This window comes from Tupaia chinensis, unplaced genomic scaffold (assembly GCF_000334495.1).
Source record: "Tupaia chinensis unplaced genomic scaffold, TupChi_1.0 Scaffold146828_1, whole genome shotgun sequence".
In the NCBI taxonomy this organism is placed as follows: domain Eukaryota; kingdom Metazoa; phylum Chordata; class Mammalia; order Scandentia; family Tupaiidae; genus Tupaia; species Tupaia belangeri.
The window spans coordinates 1,002,343-1,027,177 of record NW_006206682.1 but is presented as its reverse complement, the minus strand read 5'-3'; the positions used below and the strand labels follow the sequence as shown (position 1 = coordinate 1,027,177).

Here is a 24,835-nt window from a genome sequence, read left to right as displayed (position 1 = left end):
GTATTGGGGGGGGCAGGGGCTAGCAGTTGGCATAATGGCTGTCGCTGGACTCCCATGTAGTCTACCATGGTTGGATTCCCAGACCCGGTGGCTTAAACTCATTCTGGATGCGTGTGTATGCATGCCCAAAACTCCAAGGGGAGAATGGAGGAGAAGGGACTGCAGCATGGCCATTTCCCTTAAGGGGTGATTTCTCACTTTCTGTCTCTCTGTCCTTCTCTGTCTTTCTGGTGAACGCATGTGCCCCATAGCAAAAGCCTCTCAAAACAAAACAAAACAAAAACCAACTATCTGGGGGGCCAACTGGTGGGATGGTGGTTAAGGCGGCTGGATTCCACGTGGCCAACTATGCAGTTTGATTCTCGGTCCTGGTGACTTGAGAAAAACACCAAAGTGAGAATAGAGAAGAGATTGTGGCATGACCGTACCCTCTAGGGGCTGCTTTCTCCATTTCCTTCTCTCCCTTTCTCTCTCCAGCTAACGCATGTGCCCTCTAGAAAATGTAAAAATTAATATAAACAACAAATAAATAAATACCAATGATTTGGGGCTGGTCACAGGGCAGGGCTTAAATGCTCTACACTGGGAGCTGGATCCCATATGGTCGACTGCGGCTCGACTCAGCCTTGGTGGCTAAAAGACACAGCAGGCACTGTGCACGAGTGCCCCAAATCCTGATGCGATCGAGAACTGGAGGGAAAGAAAGCAGTGTGACCATGCCCCCTGGGGAGTGTGCACCCATGCACGCTCTGCCTGGGGAGTTTTTAAAATACTATTTGTTGGGCTGGCAGGTGGTGAAGGCACTGGATTCCCTCATGGCCAAATGTGGTTCAAGCTCTGGACCTGGCAGCTTGCTCTCTCACTTTCTTTGTCTTTCTCTCCCTGTCTCTCTGTCTCTACTAATACATAAAATTACATAAATAATTGAAAAAAAAAAAACCATCTACTTGTGCTATGAAGAGACTTCAAAAAGTTTGTGGAAAATGGTACAAGTTTATTTTGGTCCCAAATGTTTTAGAAACCCATGCATCATTTTTTCACAACACGCATAGTCCACGAGCATCTGGAAGTTAAGGGAGGATTATAGGTACTTTACTAAACTTGGCAAGAATTTGTTTAAGCACATTTTTTTTCCCTTTTTTTTTGGAGAGGTTTTTGCTATAGGGCACATGCACTTACCAGAAAGACAGAGAGAGAGAGAGAGACAGAAAGTGAGAAATCACCCCCACCCCCCCCACCCCCCAGGGGATGGCCATGCCGCAATCCCTTCTCTGTTCTCCTTTCAGGATTTTGGGCACGCACGCACACACACCTGGCATGAGCTTAAGCCACTGGGCCCGGGACTTGAACTGCGGTTGACTACATGGGAGTCCAGTGATATATCCATTACGCTAACTGCTGGTCCTGTTTAAGCACATTTAACAAAACCCAGGATATACTTGAAAGGAACAATACCTCCACCTTACCCCAGACATGCAGATGTAAAAGCGCATGCTCAGGGTCAGACAGGCCTGAGGTGGGTCCACTCAGTTCCTCTGGTTATGTGACAGCAGGACAGTAAACCCCAGTAAGCCTGCATTTCCTCCCCAGTAAAACAGAGAGATTAATAGCATCTATTTCAAAGGCCTGCAGGATGAAATGAGATGATGAATGTAAAAGCTTTTGGCACAGGGCCTGGCACGTAAGTGCTTCTTCAGAGTTAGCTATAATTAAGACTGTTATTATTAACACATATTATTCATATGAAGCGTGCTTCATATGTTTTCCATACTCCCTAAATACTGTTCCTATTTCCTTGACAATGTTGTGTTTAATTGAGGTAGTGAATTTATTCTGAAAGTATTTTTATTTTTAATTTCTTTCCCATTTCTTTCTTTCATTCGTAATGCTCTTTTTAAAAAGAATTATTTTATTTCATTTCATTTATTCATTCATTTATTTTAATTTGACCAGAGAGAGACAGCGAGAGAGAGACGGAAAATGAGAAAGCAAGCCACCTGGTCTGGGACTCCTGTGGTCGGCCATGTGGTGGTGTCCAGTGTCTTGACCACCATGCCACCTGCTGGTCCCCTATGGTGTTCTTTTAAAAATGAATTATTTCATTTTATTTATTGTTATTTTAAAATCGCTATTTGGCATGTGTACTCACTAGAGAGAGACAGACAGAGAGAGAGAGAGGGGGCAAGAGTGTGAGAGAGCAAACCGCCAGATCTGGAACTCGAACCATGGCTGGCTGTGTGGGAGTCCAGGACCTTAACCACCATGCCACCTGCTGGCCCCCATCACGTGCTTTTTGGGTGGAATAACGCTTGAGTGTAAACCTCCCCAGGGCTGATGCTGCTTTTGCCAGCTCCCTGATTAGGAAGGGTTTGGAGATTGAAGTGACCTGTGAACAGGGTCTAAGGTTATTTTCTGAAGGCCAACGTGAGCCGAAGGCCCAGCCACTCACCGGATCAGGGGCAGCAGGTCCAGGTAGGCCGCTCTGGCCATGTCTACTTGGGCACCAGACAGGAAGCCGTCGTGGAGAAAGTCGCCCGAGTTAGTCAAGATGCCGTGTAGGGCGTAGAGGTCGCAGAGGCGTCTGAGCACTTGGTGAATCGCGGGTTCGTTTTCCAGTTTCTCCAGCGAGTCCCAGAAATTCTTCACGGTGATGTAGTAGCAGTGCGCCTGCAAAGACAGCGAGACGCGTCGGCCCGAGTTCTGATAGCGGGTCACGCCGGCATCGCCCGAGTTCTGATAGCGGGTCACGCCGGCATCGGCCCCGAGTTCTGATAGCGGGAGTCACGCCGGCATCGGCCCTGAGTTCTAATCCCGGGAGTCCCGCCGGAACTTGATGCAGCTGCGTACCTCCGCCCAGTGGGGCGACGCTGTGCCTTCCTCCTCATTGCCCGTGATGAGCCTCTCTGATGGCGTGTACCATGTACATGTCACTGTGTGATGGCATGCCATATGTGCATGCACCTGTGTGGGCGTGTAATGTGTGCACACATGTATGTGTTTGTATGTAACACGTACCTGTCTATGCTAGCATGTAATGCATATATGTAGCTGTGCTGATGTGTAATATGTACAGTCTCTGTGGTAACATGTAATATGTACATGCATCTCTGTGTGAGCATGTAATACACATGTCTTTGTGATGGCATGTAATGCGTATATGTCTGTTGGCATTACTTTGTACATGTCTCTCTGTGTTGGCATGTGATATGTACACGTCTGCGTGTGTTGAAGGCTCGGGGCTTTGAAACAGCCCTTGGTTCCCTCCTTTGGATGGGGCAGATTTACATAGGCTTGGAACTGGGGAGAAGGAATACAGGAGTATTGGGGGCCGCCTGGGGTAAGTGGGAAGCACCCTTTTTCTCCAGGGAACAGCTGTGTATCGCTGCTGGGTGTGTGTGTGTGTGTGCACTCACGTGCACCTTGAGGTGTGTATGGAATTCACCCAGTGAAACTCCCAGCCCTGGAGGAAAGCAGTGCTGTCACTTCATGGAAGGCCAAGGTCTGTCTCTGTCCTTCGTTAAAATAGGACTTTGTACCTGGTGGTACCTGCTGGTCCACTACTAGCAGCTGGTGAGACACCCCCCCCCCTTGCCAGATGGGCTCCTCTCCGGGACCCCTCCTCGCCCCATAGCCCAGCCACTAGGTCTTTAGGGTCCCCTGCTCCCTCCCTACCCTGCCACGCTCCTGCAAGTCCTTTGGTTGGTGCCCAGCCCGGTCCCTTGTGAAATACTGTGAATACTCCCTCTCCCTAAGACAAGTGCACGCCCTCTGTTCCCAGGTGGTGCGCATGCGCTCACGCGGGCCAGGGAGCAGCGAGGATAACACGGTGCCTCCCGTGTGTCTGCACCGACAGCTCCCCTGGAGGTGTTGTCAAAATGCAGATTCTAGGGCCACGCCCTCGTGACATGCTGCTGGTAAAGTCACTGTGAGCAGCAAGATGTAGCATGTCTTGGGGTTCAGAGTTCATCTGGGGGACAAGGGCAGGGCAAGGCCTTTGTAGGCAGGAGGACCTTTGTGCTCAAGGGCCAAGCGTGGAGGCAGCCGCAGGCTATTGGACCCTGAGGCATTGGGGTACCATGTGGGGACTGGGAGTCAGGGGGCCCAGGTGCTGCAGGGCTGTGAATGACACAGCGGGGATTCTATTCTGTGGGACCAGGGTGTCCCAGTACTCCAGCAGGACAGTGGCCTGTGAGGTTTCACACTACGGAAGGGCCCACCTTTCACTGGGGGTCTCTCACGGCACTAACAACCCACTTTATCAGGGAGCCCTGCTGTGCTCTCAGTCTGATGAGTGTGTGGGAGGAGAGAAGAGCAGGTGTGCAGGAGGAGTGGGTGTGAGGGAGGAGCAGGTGTGCGGGACGAGTGGGTGAGAGGGAAGAGTAGGCGTGCGCAAGGAGCAAGTGTGAGGGAGGAGCAGGAGTGCAGGAGGAGTGGGTGTGAGGGAGGAGCAGGCGTGCAGGACAAGTGGGTGAGAGGGAAGAGCAAGTGTGCACAAAGAGCAAGTGTGTGGGAGGAGCAGGAGTGCGGGAGGAGTGGGTGTGAGGGAGGAGCAGGTGTGCGGGACGAGGGGGCGTGTGTGAGGAGCGGGTGTGAGGGAGGAGTGGGTGTGCAGGAGGAGCAGAGGAGCAGGTATGCCGGATGAGGGGGTGTGCAGGAGGAGCGGGTGTGAGGGAGGAGTGGTGTGCAGGAGGAGCAGAGGAGCAGGTGTGCGGGATGAGGGGGTGTGAGGGAGGAGTGGGTGTGAGGGAGGAGTAGTGTGCAGGGGGAGCAGAGGAGCAGGTGTGCAGGACGAGGGGGTGTGCAGGAGGAGCGGGTGTGAGGGAGGAGTGGTGTGCAGGAGGAGCAGAGGAGCAGGTGTGCGGGATGAGGGGGTGTGAGGGAGGAGTGGGTGTGAGGGAGGAGTAGTGTGCAGGGGGAGCAGAGGAGCAGGTGTGCAGGACGAGGGGGTGTGCAGGAGGAGCGGGTGTGAGGGAGGAGTGGTGTGCAGGAGGAGCAGAGGAGCAGGTGTGCGGGATGAGGGGGTGTGAGGGAGGAGTGGGTGTGAGGGAGGAGTAGTGTGCAGGGGGAGCAGAGGAGCAGGTGTGCAGGACGAGGGGGTGTGCAGGAGGAGCGGGTGTGAGGGAGGAGTGGTGTGCAGGAGGAGCAGAGGAGCAGGTGTGCGGGATGAGGGGGTGTGAGGGAGGAGTGGGTGTGAGGGAGGAGTAGTGTGCAGGGGGAGCAGAGGAGCAGGTGTGCAGGACGAGGGGGTGTGCAGGAGGAGCGGGTGTGAGGGAGGAGTGGTGTGCAGGAGGAGCAGAGGAGCAGGTGTGCGGGATGAGGGGGTGTGAGGGAGGAGTGGGTGTGAGGGAGGAGTAGTGTGCAGGGGGAGCAGAGGAGCAGGTGTGCAGGACGAGGGGGTGTGCAGGAGGAGCGGGTGTGAGGGAGGAGTGGTGTGCAGGAGGAGCAGAGGAGCAGGTGTGCGGGATGAGGGGGTGTGAGGGAGGAGTGGGTGTGAGGGAGGAGTAGTGTGCAGGGGGAGCAGAGGAGCAGGTGTGCAGGACGAGGGGGTGTGCAGGAGGAGCGGGTGTGAGGGAGGAGTGGTGTGCAGGAGGAGCAGAGGAGCAGGTGTGCGGGATGAGGGGGTGTGAGGGAGGAGTGGGTGTGAGGGAGGAGTAGTGTGCAGGGGGAGCAGAGGAGCAGGTGTGCAGGACGAGGGGGTGTGCAGGAGGAGCGGGTGTGAGGGAGGAGTGGTGTGCAGGAGGAGCAGAGGAGCAGGTGTGCGGGATGAGGGGGTGTGAGGGAGGAGTGGGTGTGAGGGAGGAGTAGTGTGCAGGGGGAGCAGAGGAGCAGGTGTGCAGGACGAGGGGGTGTGCAGGAGGAGCGGGTGTGAGGGAGGAGTGGTGTGCAGGAGGAGCAGAGGAGCAGGTGTGCGGGATGAGGGGGTGTGAGGGAGGAGTGGGTGTGAGGGAGGAGTAGTGTGCAGGGGGAGCAGAGGAGCAGGTGTGCAGGACGAGGGGGTGTGCAGGAGGAGCGGGTGTGAGGGAGGAGTGGTGTGCAGGAGGAGCAGAGGAGCAGGTGTGCGGGATGAGGGGGTGTGAGGGAGGAGTGGGTGTGAGGGAGGAGTAGTGTGCAGGGGGAGCAGAGGAGCAGGTGTGCAGGACGAGGGGGTGTGCAGGAGGAGCGGGTGTGAGGGAGGAGTGGTGTGCAGGGGGAGCAGAGGAGCAGGTATGCAGGACGAGGGGGCGTGCAGGAGGAGCGGGTGTGAGGGAGGAGCAGGTGTGCTATGCTACCCCTGTGGCTAGACAGAGCCCGGTGCTCAGACTAAGGCCTGCTTTGCCAAACCAGAGACCCTCACTCTTCTCACCTCCACCCGGATTCTCTGTTCTGACCCGAGGGCCTCGTGCCTCATGCCCAGGATCTCTAGGTCCTGGGTCAAGGAGCGGAGTGACGAGAGCTACAGGAGTCTGGGGACCAGGGAGAAGGTGGCCTCCACGCTTTGGGGAAAGGCTGGCCCAACCTTGGCTCCATGCTCTGGGCACAACGAGCTGTATTTCCCTGGAGTGCGTGTTGGCTTGAACCCATCTCGGGCCATCAGGTGGCCTAGCGGTTGGAGCACCGGACTCCCACCCGGCCTATGGTGGTTCGAGTTCTGGATCTGGCAGCTAGCTTTCTCACTTCCCCTGTCTCTTTGATGACTATAGCAAGTTAAAAAATAAAATAATCTTTAAAAATCAAAACAAAACAAAGCAAAGCCCTGCGTGCCTTACTTGGGGTAGGGTGGGATGTGCAGCGCTTACGGGTGCCTGCACTCTGCGTGCATCAACTCCTCAGACTGTAGCCGTCCCACAGAGCAGGACTGCACTAGCTGCTTCGCGGATGAAGAGGCCGAGGCTCTGAGCGGTTGCGCCGTGCCCAAGGCCGAGTGGCTGGTAGGTGATCCAGACCAGGCCCGGACTCCTCACCACTCTGAGGACTGACAGGTGCCGGCATTTGTGCCCGCACTCCCGGGGGCTCACAGCTCTCCTCGCAGGTCTTAGATTCTAGGCCCAGAGCCTGTCGGAGCCCTGTCTGCTGTGAGGACAGGAAAGGTAAAGCTGGAGAGGAAAGGGACTGCCTGAGGTCACACGGCATGTCACACACAGGCTGGGCCCAGAGCCTAGCCCCTGGCCGCTCCTCTAACCCTCTGTCTATCCTCCCCCTGTAAGCTGCTGTCTACACTGCACTCGGGGTTTCCAGACGGCCTGGGCGGGGCTGGAGGTCTCTCAGAGCACGGAGTACGGGACACCCTGCCCTGTGACCTCGGAGGTGGGCTCTCTCCCCAGAGCTGGCCAGGACTCCCCTACTCCCCTTGACCCAGCTCTCCTCCCTCTGGGACTGAACTCTTTCCTCACCCGTAAAAGGGGGACTGGCCTCACCTCCCTAAGGGCTGTGCGTGTTGAGCGAAGTACCCCTGGCAGTGGCCGGCGCTGGATCGAGGTGCAGCGTTCACATGGGCACGGGGCTGCGGAGGAGGTGCGGGGCCGCTAGGTGGCGCTCACGCCCAGCCTGCCTGCCAGCATACCCCACAGGGCCTGTGTAGGCTTTTGGGGCGCTCCTGTTCCCAGGCTGCCATTTTCTGGATCTGAGGCCTGTTAACAGGACTGAATGCTTTGGTTTTCTAGTTGTTGACAGGGCCAGAGTCCCAGCTGCCTTAGCTAGACTAGCTCGGGAGCCACCAGCCTCTGAAGTCTACCCCTTCTTTGGATTCTCTTCATGTCACCCACCATATACCCCCATTATGCCATACCCCAGCCCCTCCCTAACCATGGCTTTCCTTTCTAACAGTAGGATGTGTGCTATTAGTTAAGATAAGCCCCCGCCCCCAGCCCAAACCCCAGTCAGGACCAAGATGGCGCCTGAAATGACCTCTGCCTGATCTATTAGCTCCTTACACCCTCACTGTACTGTGTCAGCACGCCAAGTGACACACCTGCCATCACCGTGACTGTTTACAGTCACCAGGGTTACCACCAGGAATGACTTCAAAAGGAGAAAGAAGAGATGGGTTTTGGAATTCTGGGACATCCCCACCTTGTCCAGGAAACTGCCCTGAATATTCCTCTCCTCTGAGCCTGCTCCTTCCCCTCCCTTCCCCTATTAGGTCTTCAGCCCCCAGCTAAGACAGGGGAGGAGTTGATAAGGGCAGGACTCCCTGCTTCTCCTGTCCTTGGCTACTGAACAAAGCTTGTGCCATGACACTCAGTGTCCTATTGGTAAGTTGACCCCACAACACCGAAGGGCAAAAGATCCCATCTTGGGGATAAACTAAAACTAGTAAAAGAATCATGGCAGATCCAGAGGGGACTGGCAGACAGATCGCTGCCCATCTGGGGGTCAACAGGGACTGCTCAAATGGAAAACAAACCTGAGTTGTCTATAATGGCCAAGCTACGGCAGTAGAGGTATGCACCAAGATTTGGGCGGGTGCGAGGCAGGGTTTTGGGCTAAGTTGTGAGAGGCTGAGTAAAACCAGGCTTGCCTGGGCGCTGCCCTTCACGTGAACCATTGGCTAAGGGATGGTCTTTGAGGTTTCAGAAAGGTGAGCGGAATCCCGACACCTGCTAGTAGCCGCAACAGCTTTTTGCTATTGTGGTGAATAAAGAGTTTGGTGTGTGTCTCTTTTGTTTGTTTGTTTGTTTTTTTTCTTCTTTCTTTGCCTACTTTTTCCCCTCACTCACTGTGGTTTTAAAATAAGAGAGGAGGTCGACTCAAGGCTACTTCGAAAGTTGCTTTTCTTACTTAGGTCTGGTCAGTTCTAAGTAAACGTCTCCGAGTTAACTCCTAAACTCACTTGAATAGAAAAAGCACACACACAATGGCTAAAGAGGGTTTTCCTTTAAGAGAATTTGTTTGTTTTAGGGCATGTGCATGTAAACAAAGAGACAGAGATAGTGAGAAGGAAAGCGAGAAATCACCCCCTTGGGGGGATGGCCACGCTGCGATCCCTTCTCCTCCATTCTCCTCTCAGGATCTTGGGCGCACATGCACATGTGCCTAATGTGTTTTAAGCTGCCGGGTCTGGGACTTGAACTGCTGTAGGCCATGTGGACGTTCAGTGCCTTAACCATTACGCCACTTGCTCGCCCCAAAGAGGTTTTTAAGAAACCAAACTGCCATAAAGATGTGGAATTTCCTTGTTTGTATGTAGGGAATGCTTTCAGGAGTTCACGGACATAAAATCATAAACTGTGGTGTGGAGGTTTCTGAAATCCGTACATGCTTTTCCATGATACACACCTAACATGAATGTTAAGCTTTAGGGCTTCCTGCGAATGGCCAGGTTCCTAAACATGGTAAATAACCAATTTTGACCTGATAGCCCATCCCCTTTTTTCTTTTTTCTGAGAAGTTTTTGCTATAGGGCACACGCGCTCACCAGAAAGACAGAGAGAGACAGAGAGACAGAAAGCGAGAAATCACCCCCCCCCAGAGGGGATGGCCACTCCGTAATCCCTTCTCCTCCATTCTCCTCTTGGGATCTTGGGCACGCACACACACGTGCCCGGCGTGAGTTTAAGCCACTGGGTCTGGGAGTCGAATCGTGGTCGGCTACATGGGAGTCCAGTGGCATAGCCATTATGCTAAGTGCTGGTCCACCCTTTTTAAACAATTTAAAAAAATAAAAAGACACAGGCCCTTTTGAATGGGCCACAGAGTACGATCAAGCTTTCTGGGAACTCAGATCGCAGTCTATGAGGGTCCTGGACCAGAAGTGGGGTTGTGCTGGGGGTGTTTTTTTTTTTTTTTTCCTTCTTTTGGTTTTTGCTATAGGGTGTGTGCGTTCACCAGAAGGACAGAGAGAGCCAGAGAGACAGAAAGTGAGAAATCACCCCCCAGGGGGGGTGGCCACGCCTCCATCCCTTCTCCTCCATTCTCCTCTCGTGATCTTGGGCACACATGCACACGCACACGTGCCCGGCATGATTTTTAAGCCACTGGGTCCAGCACTCGAACCGCGGTTGACTACATGAGAGTCCAGCGACATAGCCATTACACTAACTGCTGGTCCTGCTGGGGGTGTTAACATACAGACTTATTAAGGTAGGAGGCCATCTGCAGCCTGGCATGTGCTGCACTCAGGCCCCGCCCCACCCCACGCCAGTCCCGCTGGAGAGAGGAAAGAAGGGACATTTCCCGAGTGCTGTTCACTGCTTCTCCCCCACCCACCAGCGGGAGCAAGGTAGGAGGCCGTCTGCACCCCACCTGTGGATCGCTCACTGCCCTGCCCTATGCCAGTCTGGCTGGAGAGAGGAAGGAAGGGGCTCTCTCTGCCTGTGTGCCGTTTGCTGCCTCTCTTCCGGCGGGACAAAGGTGGGAGGCTACCTGCAGACCACACACGCGGCATAGCACCTGTAGCTCATGGCCACATCAGGGCCAGTGTTTGGGAAAGGAACCAGTTGCTTAAAGATACTGCTGCTCATGGCCAGCAGGTGGCGTAGTGTTTAAGATGCTGGACTCCGACATGGTCAACTGCAGTTCTAGTCTGGCCCCAGCAGTTTAAAACTCACACTGGGCGCGTGTGCATACGTGCCCAAAATCCTGAGAGGAGAATGGAGGAGAGCGTGACATGGCCATTCCCCCCCACCCCCTCAGGGGTGATTTCTCACTTTCTGTCTCTCTGTCTTTCTGGTGAGTGCATACACCGTATAGCAAAAAAACCCTCTCTTACAAAGGAAGGGGAGAAAAGAAGAAATATTACTGAAAGCTTCCCAAAGCTGGAGAAATACATAGGGATTCAGATCCAAGAAGTAGGACACCAAGTCGATTCAACATAAGACACTCCTCTCTGAAGCACATCACAGCCGGATTGGTAAAAATCAAAGACATTAGTCTAAAAATAGCAAGAGAGCAACGTGAAGTTACTTACAAAGATTACGCCATTAGACTAACATCAGATGGCTAAGTGGAAACCATGCAGGCTAGGAAACAGGAAAGAATGAGAAAGACGATTTCAGCCCTGAGTGCTGTACCCGGCGAGGTTGTTCTTTAAATGGGGTGGAGAATTAAAATTATTCCTAGATAAAGAAAAACGGAAAATACTCAACTCTAGACCGGCTCTTTAGGAAATACTACACCAGGAAACCAAGAGGGAGACAAATAGAAATAAAAGACTACAACATAACTAAAAACATGACAGGGATAAATCTCAGCATATTGATAATAGCACTGAATGTTAATATATTAAAGTCTCCAATTAAAAGACACAGGTTGCCTAACTGGATTAAGAAAACAGGGACCCTCTACATGCTGCTTACCAGAAACACACCCCACAGATAAAGACATGCATAGACTGAAAACGAAGGGATGGAAAAAGGAAATGGATGCAAACAAACCAAAAGGCCAGTCATGGGACCAGCAGTTAGCGTAATGGCTATGTCGCTGGACTCCCACATAGTCGACCGCAGTTCAAGTCCCGGACCCGGTGGCTTAAACTCATGCCGGGCGCGTGTGCGTGCATGCCCAAGATCCCGAGAGGAGAATGGAGGAGAAGGGATTGCGGCGTGACCATCCCCCCTGGGGGGTGATTTCTCACTTTCTGTCTCTCTGTCTCTCTCTGTCTTTCTGGTGAGTGCATGTGCCCTATAGGAAAAAAAAACCTCTAAAAAAATAGAATAAAAAGCCAGTCATAGTACTGATGTCAGATAAAATAGACTTCAAAATAAAAATGGTAAAAAGACACAAAGAAGGACATGACATAGTATGACCGTGACTAATGCGTCACGAAGCTGTAACACCTGGATTTACGCGCTTCGATGCCGGAATATCCAAATATGCAAAATAAAGATGGCTAGATCTCAGGGAGAGATGGATTACAACGTGGTAATAGCGATTTCAACACCCCACTGTCACCACTGGGCAGGTCATCTAGACAGAAATAAACAGACAGGAACTAATTGATACCATAAACCAATGAGACCTACAGACATTTATAGGACATTTCACCCAGTGACTCCAAAACTACTTTTTTCCTCATCCTCACATGGAACATTTTTGAAGACTGACCACATAGGGTACAAAACATGCCTTTACAAACTGAAAAGTATAGAGATTATAACCAGCATCTTTTCCGACCACAGTGGGATGAAGCTTGAAATCAACAATAGAAAGAGCCCTCAAACATACACAAAAATAGGGGCCAGCAGGTGGTGTGGTGGTTAAGGCGCTGGACTCCCAAACAGCCAACCATGGTTCAAATCCCAGACCTGGTGACTTGCTTTCTTATTTTCTGTCTCTCTTCTGTCTCTAGTGAGTGCATTTGCCCTATAGCAAATTAAAAGTAAGTAAATAAATGAAATAAATAATTATTTAAGAAATATACAAAAATATGGGACCAGCAGTTAGGATAATGGCTATGTCGCTGGACTCCCATGTAGTTGACCGCGGTTCATGTCCCCGACCCGGTGGCTTAAAACTCACACCAGGCGCATGTGCGTGCATGCCCAAGATCCTGAGAGGAGAATGGAGGTGAAGAGATTGCGGTGTGGCCATCCCCCCGGGGGGTGATTTCTCGCTTTCTGTCTGTCTCTCTCTGTCTGACGAGCGCATGCATCCTATAGCAAAAACCTCTCCAAAAAAAAAAACAAATATATGGAAACAACCTACTCCTGACTGACTTCAAAATGACTGAAAAAATTAAGAGTAAAAAAGATTTATTGAAACCAATGCTCTAACAAACAGGTTAAGATGAGCAGCATTGGGACCAGCAGGTAGTGTGGTAGTTGGGGCGCTGGACTCCCACATGGCCGACTGCAGTTTGAGTCCTGGACCTGGTGGTTTCCTTTCTCTCTGTCTCTGTCTCTCTTTCTCTCTGGTGAGCACACATGGCTGATAGCAAGTTAAATAATGAATAAATTTTTAAAAATTAGCAGCATCATTTTAAGACTCTTGGAGTTCCAAGAAATCCTTTGGTGGCAATGATTCACTGCCTGGGCCCTCTGAAGGGAGATGCTGACGTCATCAAAATATCCCAGGTGGCTAATGAGCCCAAGTGGGCAAATATCCTTTCCACAGGTAGTAGCCCTCTAGGCCACAAGGGAAGCCCTTCCATGGTCCCACTTTGGTCAGGAGGCCCTTTTTCATTGGCCCCAGAGGGCTGGTAGGTGGCGTGGTGGCTAAGGTGGTTGACTCCCACGTAGCTGACTGTGGTTTGAGTCCTGGACCTGGAGGCTTGCTTTTTCCCTTTCCCTCTCTCTTTCGCTCTGTCTGGTCAAATTAAAAAATATTGGGGCTGGCAGGTGGTGTGGTGGTTAAGGGCACTGGACTCCCACACGGCCAACCATGGTTCAAGTCCTGGACCTGGTGGCTTGCTTCCTCACTTTTCCTCACTGACTCTCTCTCACTCTGTCCCTCTCTGGTGAATTAAAATAAATAAATAAATAAATAAACAAACAAAAATTTAAAATATTAAAAATAGGGGCAGGCAGGTGGTGTGGTGGTTAAGGACACTGGACTCCCACATGGCTGACTGGTTTGAATCCTGGACCTGGCGGCTTGCTTTCTCACTTTGTCTCTCTTTCATTCTGTCCTTCTCTGGTCGAATAAAATAAATGAAATAAATAAATAAAAATTTTAAAGAATTATTTTATTTAACTTTATTTATTTGTTTGTAAATGTGATCAGAGAGGGACAGAGTGAGAGAGAGAGGGAGAGAAAGCAAGAACGCAAGCCACCAGGTCCAGAACTCAAACCACAGTCAGCCATGTGGGCGTCCGGCACCCTTAACCACCATGCCACCTGCCAGCCTCTAAATTAATAATCAAAAGAAAAAATCCTGACAGCCCCAATTTTAGAATGTTAATTAAAGTAGCTGAAGCCTGCCCCGCCTTGTGCCTTAACCCATCAGTGGGGTCAAAGAAAGGAGCCAATAATTTGGTTCAGTACAGGGGCTGCTGGCCAGAAGACTGGCAAACAGACTTAACTATTTTTTTCTTTTTAGTTTGCTATCGGGTGTGTGCCTTTGGCCAAGACAGACAGAAAGAGAGTGAGAAATCATCCCCCCGGGGGATGGCCACATGGCAATCCCTTCTCTTTTCTCTTGGGTTTTGGGGCATGAAAACACACGCATCTAATGTGATTTTTACGCTGCTGGGTCTGGAACTGGAACCGCAGAGTTGGCCATGTGGGATTCAATACCTTAACCTTTACACCTGCTGGCCCTGGCAAGTATTTCTTAATCATGCCCAAAGCCATAGGAAATTTTGGGTATCTCCTTGGTTTAACTGATGCTTTCTCAGGCTGGGCAGAGTTCCTTGTTACCTGCAAGGAGACAGCATCTGGGGCAGCCAGAGAATCCTCTGAGGAAACCATCCCCTGGTCCGAGTTGCCCCAGTCTCCTCAGAGCGATAATGGGCCAGCATTCACATCTTCTGTCTCCAAGGCCACCTCTCTAGGGTGGGATCCAAATGGCACTTACACGCAGCGTTGAGGCCTCTGCCCCCCAGCTAGGTGGACCGTCTAACCACACTTAACCTTGGCCAAGCTGTCCGAGACTTGTCTCCCATACTGTCCGGCTTCCACAGCCTTGCTAAGGGTCAGAATCGCTCCCAAAGGAAAGAGCAAATTAAGCCCTCGTGAACTAATGAATGGAGGCCAGCCCTGGCTTGGGTGGACAGCCAGGCAGCTCTGAGAGTTGAGGAAGAGGAGGTCAAATACATTACTCAGGTATGGGGAGGTAGTAAGGCCACGTCGAGCTTACAAGAACCAGTAGCTACTGTCCCCTGGTGACTAACCCTCCACCCACTGCAGCCAGGAGACTGGGTCTATCTCAGGATCTAGAAGGAGGGAAGTCCCCAGAACCAACTAGAACCCAAATGGAAGGGATTCCACTTGGTGATTTCCACACTAACAAGCACTCAAGTGACAGGAAACCAGTCCTTGGATACACCACAGTAGGATGAAGAGAACGATTCCCATTGGAAAACTCTCCTACCAAGCTGAGCCTCTCCCAGATCTGAAACTTCCTTCCATTCAAGAGTCAAAGACAAGGGGCCAGTAGGTGGCGTAGTGGTTAAGGAGTTGGACTCCTACATGGTCAACTGTGGTTCGAGTCCTGGACTTGGCAGCTTGAAACTCAGACTGGGCACATGTGAATGCATGCCCCAAAATCCTGAGAGGAGAAGGGAGGAGAAGGGATTACAGCATGGCCACCCCTCTACCTCCTGATGATTCTCACTTTCTGTCTCTCTGTCTCTCTGGAGAGTGCATGCACCCTAGCAAAAATCTCTTAAAAAAAAAGTCAGAGACAAATGACTGTACTCCTAACCTAACATGAGAGATCGTGTCCCTTTGACTCTCCTCCTTGGGGCATTCTTCTTTATGCTTCTTGTGCTCTACCCGGGGGCCTAAATCACATAAATAGCAACTGTAGAGTCAGAAAAGAGCCTAGAACAAGCAAGTGGAAACATGGCTTCCACGCTGAGGCTTCTGCTAGTGAAATCTGAAATCTGGGAAGTGCGCCCTACCGAACGTTCTGTTTCTTGCATCTTCTAGCTCCACTGCTAACCATCATCCCTTTACTTGCTTTGAGCCATGCATTTTAAACCTGGTAGTAACCCAGAGACTAAAATCTATAAAATCACCAATGATAGCCACCCAGGGGTATAAAACGCTGGGTGAAAAATCAGATATATTTAAGAACAGCTAGGGAAAAGTTTCAGTCTTTTAATGTAGACCCTGATGACATCCGTATTCAGCGGGCAGAAATGATAGAAAATGGACCTTCGGTACCCCTAAAGAGTGAGGAGTGAATATAAAGGGAGGAATTTTGTCACTCACTGTATAACCTATGTTCATACCGTACCCCAGCCCCTCCCTAAACATGGCCTGTCTTTATTTTGGACAATAAGATGCATGCCACTAGTTAAGAGAAGGCTCCCACTGAGACACCCAACCTGAGCCAGTTAGAACCAAGATGGCGCCTAGAACGACCTCTCCCAGATCTTCACTCATTACGCCCTCACTATATCACGTCAGCACAAGACAGTGGCACACCTACCAGTGCCACAGCAGTTTACCTTCACCAGGGTTACCACCAGGAATGACCTTGTAGGGAGAAAAACGAGGCTGGTTTGGGAATTCTGAGAAAGGCCTACCTTTTCCAGGAAAAGCGCTGAAGATTTCTCCCCTCCCTGGTCCTGCTTCTTTCCCTCATTACCCCATTTGCTAGATCTTCAAGTCCCAGCTCAAGATGGGTGAGAAGTTGACTTGTGAGCTGGGCTCCCCCTTCTCTAGTCCTTTGTCACTGAATGAAGTGTGTACCATGACACAGTTTAAGTTTTAAAAGTTGACCCTATGACACTGAACGGCAAAAGATCGCATCTTTGGGAATAAATGAAAAATGGCGACGTTAGTATCGCTGCATCTACATACTTCTCCCCGTGCCCTCTGCCAAGCTCGCAGTCGGAACCACCATCAGTCCTGGGACCGATTGCAGCTGCTTCCTCAGTTGGCCTCCAGCCTCCAGTCCAGTCACTATCCTGCAGCCTGCGTGAACCTTCTAGAACGAAACTGACTGTGTCGCTACACTGATGGAAGGCTTCTCCCGCTCTAAGACAAAACCCAAACTTCTCATGGTGCAGAAGGTCCCGGGCCTCCCCCTCTCTCCTCCTAGCACCCTCTGATCCTCACTTGGGTCTTCCTCCTTTCCATCCTCTTTGAGGGGATTTGCAAATCCTCTCGAGCATTTCTTGCCTCCTCCTTTTGTTCCTGCTGTTCCCTTTGCCCAGGAACCTTTCTCTCCAGCGCTGCTGCCCTTGTCCTCCGGCCAGCTAATGTTTAGCTCGTCCTTGAAGTCCAAGTTTATATGCCACTTTGGGGAAACCTTCCTGACTCCTCGAGGTAGGTAGAAATGGGCCTGCCCTGGGGTCTTACAGCAGCCTGTGTGTCCCCATCACACGCACTGTATTTCCGTCACATCACAGTGCTTCACCGTTGAGCGCCTGGCCTAGGCCTGGGGCAGAGTAGGTGCTCAAAGCCTTGCCGACCTGACTGTGAATTATACACAAACACAAACACGGTGAAATCGGATCAGACATCCAAAGATCGCCTGTGGGGCTCAGAGGAGACTTGACCTGCTTTTGTATCTGGGAGGAAATATTTGAACAACCTGAAGCAAATCCAATAACACTGCCTCATTACCTTTTCCCCTCAGAGCTGCCAGCAAGATTGCTTTGGAGTTAAGTCCTTTAATTAAAATACCCGGGACTAAAGCCTTGGAAGTGAAATGAGGGCAGCCGTGCTGAGCAGGGCTGGGGAAAAATGGCAGAACTGGGACTTTCCCAGCAGGGGAGCCTGCCTGGGAGACAAAACGGGTCCCTTTCAGCTCACCTTGGCAGCCTGGAGGTGTATGACAGTGGTCCGGTTCCAGGCCTCGTGCTGGTCAGCTCCGGATTGCATCAGAGTCTGTAAATGACTCACCGAGTCCTTTATGAGCCTGAAACCCGAAAACAAAGGCTCAGCTTCCTGGCTGAGTGGAGAGAAAGACAAGCCACGGGTTGTCTGGAGTGGGAGCCACCCCTGCTGAATGACCACTGCGTGCTCTAAAGCCAACGCTTTGCTATGCATGATCTCTAACGCTTTTCTCCTGTGTGATGGAGCGGGTGCGCACATGTGAGAGAGGAGCACCTCCATGGGGTCTGCCCACACCGCGACCACCTTCCTCCAGCGCTCCGGTGCTTTTCCAGGGAACAGTCAGGAATAAACCGCCCCTTACTCAGCCTAGATCTTGGGCACTTATGTGCGTGTCCTGTGTGTTTTGGGCTGACCTGACCCGGGGTTCAAACTGCAGTCGCCATGCAGGAATCACTTCTCGTAAGCAGTGCTTTACTGCCACGCCAAGGAGCCAGTCCATCGCTCTAATCCTTTTCAGGCAGGTGTTCCCAGTTGACAGTGGGGGAAACTGAGTCCTAGAGTGGTCACCTGACTTACCCTGGGTCACTCAGCTAGTGAGAAGGGGAGCTGAGATCTAGCCTCAACCCCCAGGGTTATAAAGTTCAGGGTCACAGACCAGGAGCTGTCCCCTTTTTCTAATGTATAGTCCATCCTGATTCCCCTGTTTCTAGGCTGTTCTGTTGACTGACTTCCTGTGGCCCCAGCAAGGAGAATGGTTTTCTTGTAAAGGCCAGCAGGGCCTGGTGGTCACACAGCCTGCTGTAGGGAACCTCAAAGCAAAGACAGAGAACTGACCCTTGTCCTTCAAACATTAAGCTAGTATTTGCCATTTTATGAACCTTTACTCCCCTTTTGTTTGTCGTGCCCTGTCCATCCACCCATGACCCTTGGAATCTGTGTGTAAAAGAATCTGTTTATTAAGCAGTATTTGCTCTGTCAGGGAACAGATAAGCAGATGTGACATTGAGTTTCAAGTAAGGAGAAAGAGAATGGCATTTTTTTAAGAGAAATTTTTGCTATAGGGTGTGTGTGCTTGTCAGAGAAACAGAGACAGAGAGAAAGTGAGAAATCACCCCCCAGGAGGGATGGCCACACCACAATCCTTTCTCCTCTATTCTCCTCTTGGGACTTTCGGTACACATGTACATGCGCCCTGTGTGAGTTTGTTTGTTTTTTTGAGAGGTTTTTCGCTATAGGGCTCGTGCACTCGCCAGACAGAGAGAGACAGAGAGACAGAAAGCGAGAAATCAACCCCCAGAGGGGATGGTCACGCCACAATCCCTTCTCCTCCATTCTCCTTTCGGGATCTTGGGCATGCACGCACACGCGCCCGGCGTGGGTTTTAAGCCGCCGGGTCCGGGACACGAACCGCAGTCGACTACGTGGGAGTCTAGCGACATAGCCATTACGCTAACTGCTGGTTCCCCCCTGTGTGAGTTTTAAGCTGCCGGGTTTAGGTCTTGAACTGTGGTCGACTACATGGGAGTCCAGCAAAGTAGTCATTAGGCCATCTGCTGGTCCCAAGAATGGCATTTTAATTACCCCAATCAGGGACCAGCAGGTGGTGTGATGCTTAAGGCTCTGGACACTCCCATAAGGCCAATCGCAGTACAAGTCCTGGACTTGGTGGCTTGCTTTCTTACTTTTCCTCTCTCTCTGGTCAAATTAAAAAATAAATGAATGAATAAATTACCCAAGCAACCTCATTTTCCCTTCCTCAGTTCCCACAGCTGAAATGTCACCTCTGGGAGGCCCCATTTTTATCTGATTGGTTTCTTGGTAGCTCCCGTGGGCCTAGAACAGTGACTGGCATATTGTAGGCACTTCATAAATATTTGTGGAATAAGCAAATACACTTCAAGCTGCCTTTGATTTCAAAATAATTATTTTTTACAATTTTATTATTATTATTTTAATTTGTTATAGGGCACACATGCTCACAAAGAGAGACAAGAGAGAGAGAGAGACAGAGAGAGAGAGAGAGAGAGAGAGAGAGAAAGCCGCCAGGTACAAGACTTAAATTGCACTTGGCCATGTGGGAGTCTAGAACCTTAACCACCATGCCACCTGCCTGCTCCTCAAAATAATTATTAACCATCCCTGGGACCAGAAGTTGGGATATAAGACTTCACATTATATGCTGAAAGTACTTTTTAAATTTTTTTTTTCCAGTTTGTGTCTGGTGTTTTCACCTGGAGCAGGGCTTGGAAGGTTTTCTTTTTAGGTAATTAGCTCTTGGCCATGACTTTTCTGTGATGGGTTCTATGTGTGGCCAGGACCTCTCTTCATCCTCAGTCCCTAGCATGCTTGCTCATTCCTGACACACGGTAGGTGCATGACAGACAGTATTTGTAGAAAGGCAGAATGGAAGACTCCTTGGTGTTGCCGTGTTCCCTAGAGCTCACAGATCCTGGAACTAAACCTGTACCCTTGGTACAGTCGTACTTTTGAAGATTAGCTTTAGATTATGGGACATCTCAACATTCAGGTAGTGCCTTAATTACTGGCATTCACCTGTCAATTCATTTATAATATTTACACGAGTACCTTTGTTGGATTGCAATCCACCCTAGGAACCTAAAGATCAAAACTGTTGCTCCAGAGACAGTAGGGGATTGAGGCAAGGGACATTCCAACACCTATGGTAAAATCTGACAGACAGCTGAGAGGCCGGGCCTGAGCCGGGGGAACCAAGATGGCGTCTGGAACGACCGCTGCCTGACCTTCAGACTCACCGCACCCACACTGTCCTGCATTAGCGTGTTGAGTGACACTCCCTCCTGCTCCTTGACAGTTCACAATAACTTTAACAATGTCCACAACTATGGAGGGACAGTGATTCCAGGAAAACCACTGCCCATTGCCCAGAAAAGTCAGAAATAAACTGCCCTTTCACCTGGCATTTAGCCAAGCCATACAAGTCTGATACCCACCCAGGTATCTGAGTGGGGTTCACAGTTCTCCCCTTCCTCTCAAGGCTTGCAGCCAGGGACAGAAAGGCAGTGTTGGCTTGTCCCAGGCCATTTCCCTGATCCTGTCCATCAAGGAGGGGAGGGGTCTGTTCTTTTGCTCCCCTCCCTGGTTGTGCCAGCTATGGAATGCTGGGCTCTGTGCACTTCCTTTCAGGACCAGCAGATGGCGTGGTGGTTACATCGCTGGACTCCCATGTAGCTGATCACGGTTTGAGTCTCAGACCTGGTGGCTTAGAACTCAAACCGGGTGCATGTGTGTGTGTGCCCAAAATCCCGAGAGGAGAATGGAGAAGGGACTGTGGTGTGGCCAACCTCCCAGAGGGTAATTCCTTGTTTTGTGTCTTTCTCTCTTTCTCTCTGTGTCTCCGGCAAGCACACATGCCCAATAACAAAAATCTTCTCCCTTCCCCCAAAATACACCCGCTTCCGGTCGCTCAAAGGCTCACTCTTGGAGTCTTTCCTGTACAAGGCCCTTTCCCCACAGGCTGAGTCTCCCCGGTGACACTCTCACTGGCCAGGAGGTGATGTCCTTCTACTACCGTGACCAGGATGGGACATGATGGTGGTGGATGGCTGGCGGTGACACTTGCCTTCTCTCCAACCACGGTGGCAGGAGCTGAGAGGACTGGGGAGGCTCCGGAAGGGGTGGTTTTAGTTGCCCTTTCATGAACGCCCACCCAGTCCAGGCGGGCCCAGGCGGACGGCTGATTCTTGGCTGGCTCACCTGACTGCCACGTGTGCCCAGGCCGCCGTGTAGAGCTCTGGACACAGGAAGTCGGCTGCCTTCTGGGCTGGGCACCTGGCCAGGTCGGGCGTGGTGAGATACATGACAGACTGCGGGAGAGGCTTCTGCGATGCGGAGCCTGGAGACAGCTGAGCCTGCCGGTAGCTCTTCACCAGAAACCTGGGAGGTGGGGGAGAGGTGCTGAGATGGGGGGCTCTGGGACAGCCCCTCGCTCCCACAGATATGCAGTCATGCTGGGCTCCAGCATGCCCATGGGCCTTGGCCCCGCCTCCCTCCCGATGGTCACCCTCACTCCACAGCCCCCTTATACTGTTCCGCTGTGAGGCCCTCAGCGAGGTGCACCCCAAGGCTGCCATGTCCTCAACAATGAAATGGAGCTGGGGCAGCCACCCAGATCCTGAACACAGACCCTTCTGAGAAGCGAGCAGCAGCATCTCTGTCAGGGTCTTTTCTTTTTTTAAGATTTATTTATTTAATTTTATTCATTATTTTTATTTTTAAAAAATTTGACCAGAGAGAGAGAGGGACAAGAGACAGAGAAAGGGAAAGCGAGAAAGCAAGCCACCAGGTTCGGGACTCAAACCATGGTAGGCCATGTGGGAGCCCAGCGCCCTAACAACCACAGCAATTGCCGTCAGGGCCTTCTGATGTGGGGATTCGCGGTGCACTGCACAGTGTCCACACGGAAGTGAAGCGTTCTTAGCCAAGAAAAGGAGGCGAGATGCCAGAGTGCTCACGTAAGCGGGGTGGGGGGCGGGGAAAGCGGCCGCCACTTTAATCTAGTGGTTATGGTTCTGGACTCGGATAACACTGGGTCCTCAAGCATCTCCACCGAGATCCTGTGGCCCTGTGACCCTGTGGGAGCTTTACTGCCCTAGGCTGCGGCATCTGCCTCTCTAGAGTGGATAATACCCCCAAAAGCTAAATGAGGTAACGTTTGCGAAGCCCTCGGCCTAGTGCTAGGTAGAGGGCCAGGCACATGCTTTTGTATTCCTTTGTCATTTGAAAAAAAAAAATAAAAGTTTTATATATTTAAAAAAAAATCCATGCGGCGAGTTATTTTTGCTAGTGACCCCTTCCTCTCAGCACTTCTGCTCGGCTTCGCCACCTGAGGATAGGGGAGAGTGGGAGGCTCCGTTAGTCTGGAGGCCCCACAGACATCAAGGGTGAAGAGACCCACCTATTTGGAGGGTGCTGACTAGGTCGGTCCTTCCTGTCACTCAGCTTGCAGCCTGTGTCCAGGCTTGGAGCTGAGTCTGGGGACTATTGCCTGTGAACACGGCAGGTACAGTCCCTGCCCTGGCAGAGTCCTGGGCTGGCTGGGGAGCAGAGCTCAAGAGGTACATGAACAAAAACAACCCGAGACGGCGATCAACTGTGATCAGGGCAATGCTGGGTGGGGGAGCAAGTGCGAAGGCCCTGTGGTGGGAGAGAGGGCTGTGCCTGGCAGAAGGGAGAGGCAGGAGGCTGAGAGGGCAGGGCAGACTGCAGGGCCCAGGCTGTAGGGCTCTGAGGCCACGATGTAGGGTGTGGCATTTTCCTAAAGCCGTGGGAAGCCACAGGAGCATTTTAAGTAAGAGAAAGATGTGATCTCTAGCTTTGAGATGGAAGAAACAGGGCAGGAGAGGAGGCAGGAGAGCAGGGAGGAGGTGAGAGGCAAGTGGCCTGGCTGGGAGCTACAGGGAGTCTGGGAGAAGTGGATGGATCAGAGCATGATGAGAGGCAGACAGCCTCCAAAGGGCACTTCCTTTGTGGGCATCAGACTGAAGCCTCCACCAAGCAGCAGCTTAGCGGGTCCCTGAGGGGTTGGGTGGAGGCCTGGGCCAGCTGGATCTTACCTGGCCATCTGCAGGTAGAGCACCGTGTTCTCCCCCTCGTAGGTGCAGGAGGCTGTCACTCTGGTGACCAGTGATGGCAGGCCGCTCAGCTTTGAGTAGCCGTGGCCACCACACGCCCTGCGGCACAGCTCAGCTCCCTGGATGCAGAAGTCGGAAACCATGGCCTTCATGCCTGAGCTCAGTGCGTGGAGCTGCAGGAATGGAGAGGGTGGTCAGGCGGTGTGAGGGGGCCCTTCAGTGACAACCGGGCCTAACGCCATAGCAGGAAGGCACCATTTGTGAACCACAAAGAGGGCCCTCACCAGACACCGAATCTGCCAGGCTCTCCACCCTGGACTTCCCAGCCTCCAGAACTGTCAGGCACAAACTGCTGTTTCTAAGCCACCCGGTATAGGCTATTTTGTTATAGCAGCCCAGACAGACTAGACAGGAGGGCTGCCAAGCAGCAGGCCTGGCTGGAGTGTTTGGCACCTGAAAGCACCAACCCGTCTTTATGTCTGTATTTATTTTTTAACTCTTTATCATTTACTCATCTCTACAACTCTTGAGTCTTTGAGAGGAAGGTCGTGTCCTTTGACCTCTCTACTTTGGTTTCCTCATCTATGAAATGGGGTAAACGGTGCCTACTATTTGATTAGAAGGTTAATGAAACAAAGTTTATGAAGCACAGAGCCTGGACAGATCGTCTGTATTAGGTCCACAGTGTTTTATCTGAGACCTTTGACTGGGGTATATTTTAGAATCAGAATTATTTGTGGATTTTAGGAACATAAAAGAACATTTAAGGTATATTATATATAATACTTCCAGTGGGGTTTGGGGAAATCTTAGTAATTAAGACTAGTAGTTAGTAATGCTGCAAAACATTCAATAAATCAAGTCAGTTCTGGTCAAACTTTGCCTGTGTCTCCCAAACAACTCTGGGTTTTCAGCACGTTGTGGGTTTTGAATGCACAGCAGGGACCGTGGGTGTGTGTTTCCTGTACCGAGTGTTGTTCTCTCCTCTAACATTTCTGGAGCTCTCTAGGAGTCTGTGTGGCTGGGTTTATCTAGGAGGGTGCAGTTTACCCAGATGCCCCGGGAGGTTGGGGACAGTGCTGTGGGAATGGGAACAGGGCTGTGGCTGCGTCCCAGGGAGGAGAATAGTCTGGCTGCTGTCCAGCACCAGACCCCAGCAGACAGCAGGTACCTCAGGCAGGAAGCTGAAGTCCCTGTCCAGAATCGCATCGTAGGAGCGTTGGAAGAATTCTAGGAGACTGACCGCCTGGAAGTGGAAGGCGTAACTAACGGCCAGCTGGGGGAGGAGCTTCTGCTGCTGCGTCTGGTAGTCCAGGATTTTTGCCTCCGGGTCACTAGGTGGAAAGGAACAGAAGATTCAGAAGCTTGTGCTGGGGCACACTCACTTTCCCCCACCCCCAACACCAGAACAGCCTTAAAAATTGACAGTTTTTTTTTTTTTTTAAATTCTGTGGGTGTTTTTTGTGTGTGTTTGTTTGTTTTGTTTTTGCTGTAGGGTGCGTGTGCTCACTGGAGAGAGAGACAGAGAAAGGGAAAGTGAGAAATCACTCTGCCCTAGCGGTATGGATACACTGTAATTCCTTCTCTTCTGTTTTCCTTTGGGGATCTTGGCACACCGCATGGCCATGTGGGATCCAGCACCTTAACCATCATGTCACCTGGCTGGCCCCAAAGCTGAGAGTTCTTTTATAACTCAGTGCAATATTTGACCTGACCTGGGACCAGCAGTTGGCATAATGGCTATGTCACTGGACTCCCATGTAGTTGACGGCGGTTCATGTCCCGGACCCAGTGGCTTAAACTCATGCCAGGTGTGTGTGCGTGTGTGCCCAAGATCCCAAGAGGAGAATGGACGA

General features: G+C 51.5%; 1 protein-coding gene across 7 annotated transcripts in view; it reads right to left on the bottom strand.

The window, feature by feature from the left end:
- Positions 1–24,835, bottom strand: part of ACOX2 (acyl-CoA oxidase 2) — a 50,909-nt gene that overhangs the window by 12,958 nt on the left and 13,116 nt on the right. For all 7 annotated transcript variants that reach the window (XM_006169154.3, XM_006169155.3, XM_006169159.3 and 4 more), the window contains 5 exons: positions 24,151–24,313; positions 22,962–23,152; positions 21,103–21,282; positions 17,344–17,449; positions 2,450–2,667 (listed from right to left, as the gene is read on the bottom strand). In XM_006169154.3, the coding sequence (XP_006169216.2) occupies positions 2,450–2,667; positions 17,344–17,449; positions 21,103–21,282; positions 22,962–23,152; positions 24,151–24,313 (858 nt within the window). The remainder of the gene's footprint in view (positions 1–2,449; positions 2,668–17,343; positions 17,450–21,102; positions 21,283–22,961; positions 23,153–24,150; positions 24,314–24,835) is intronic.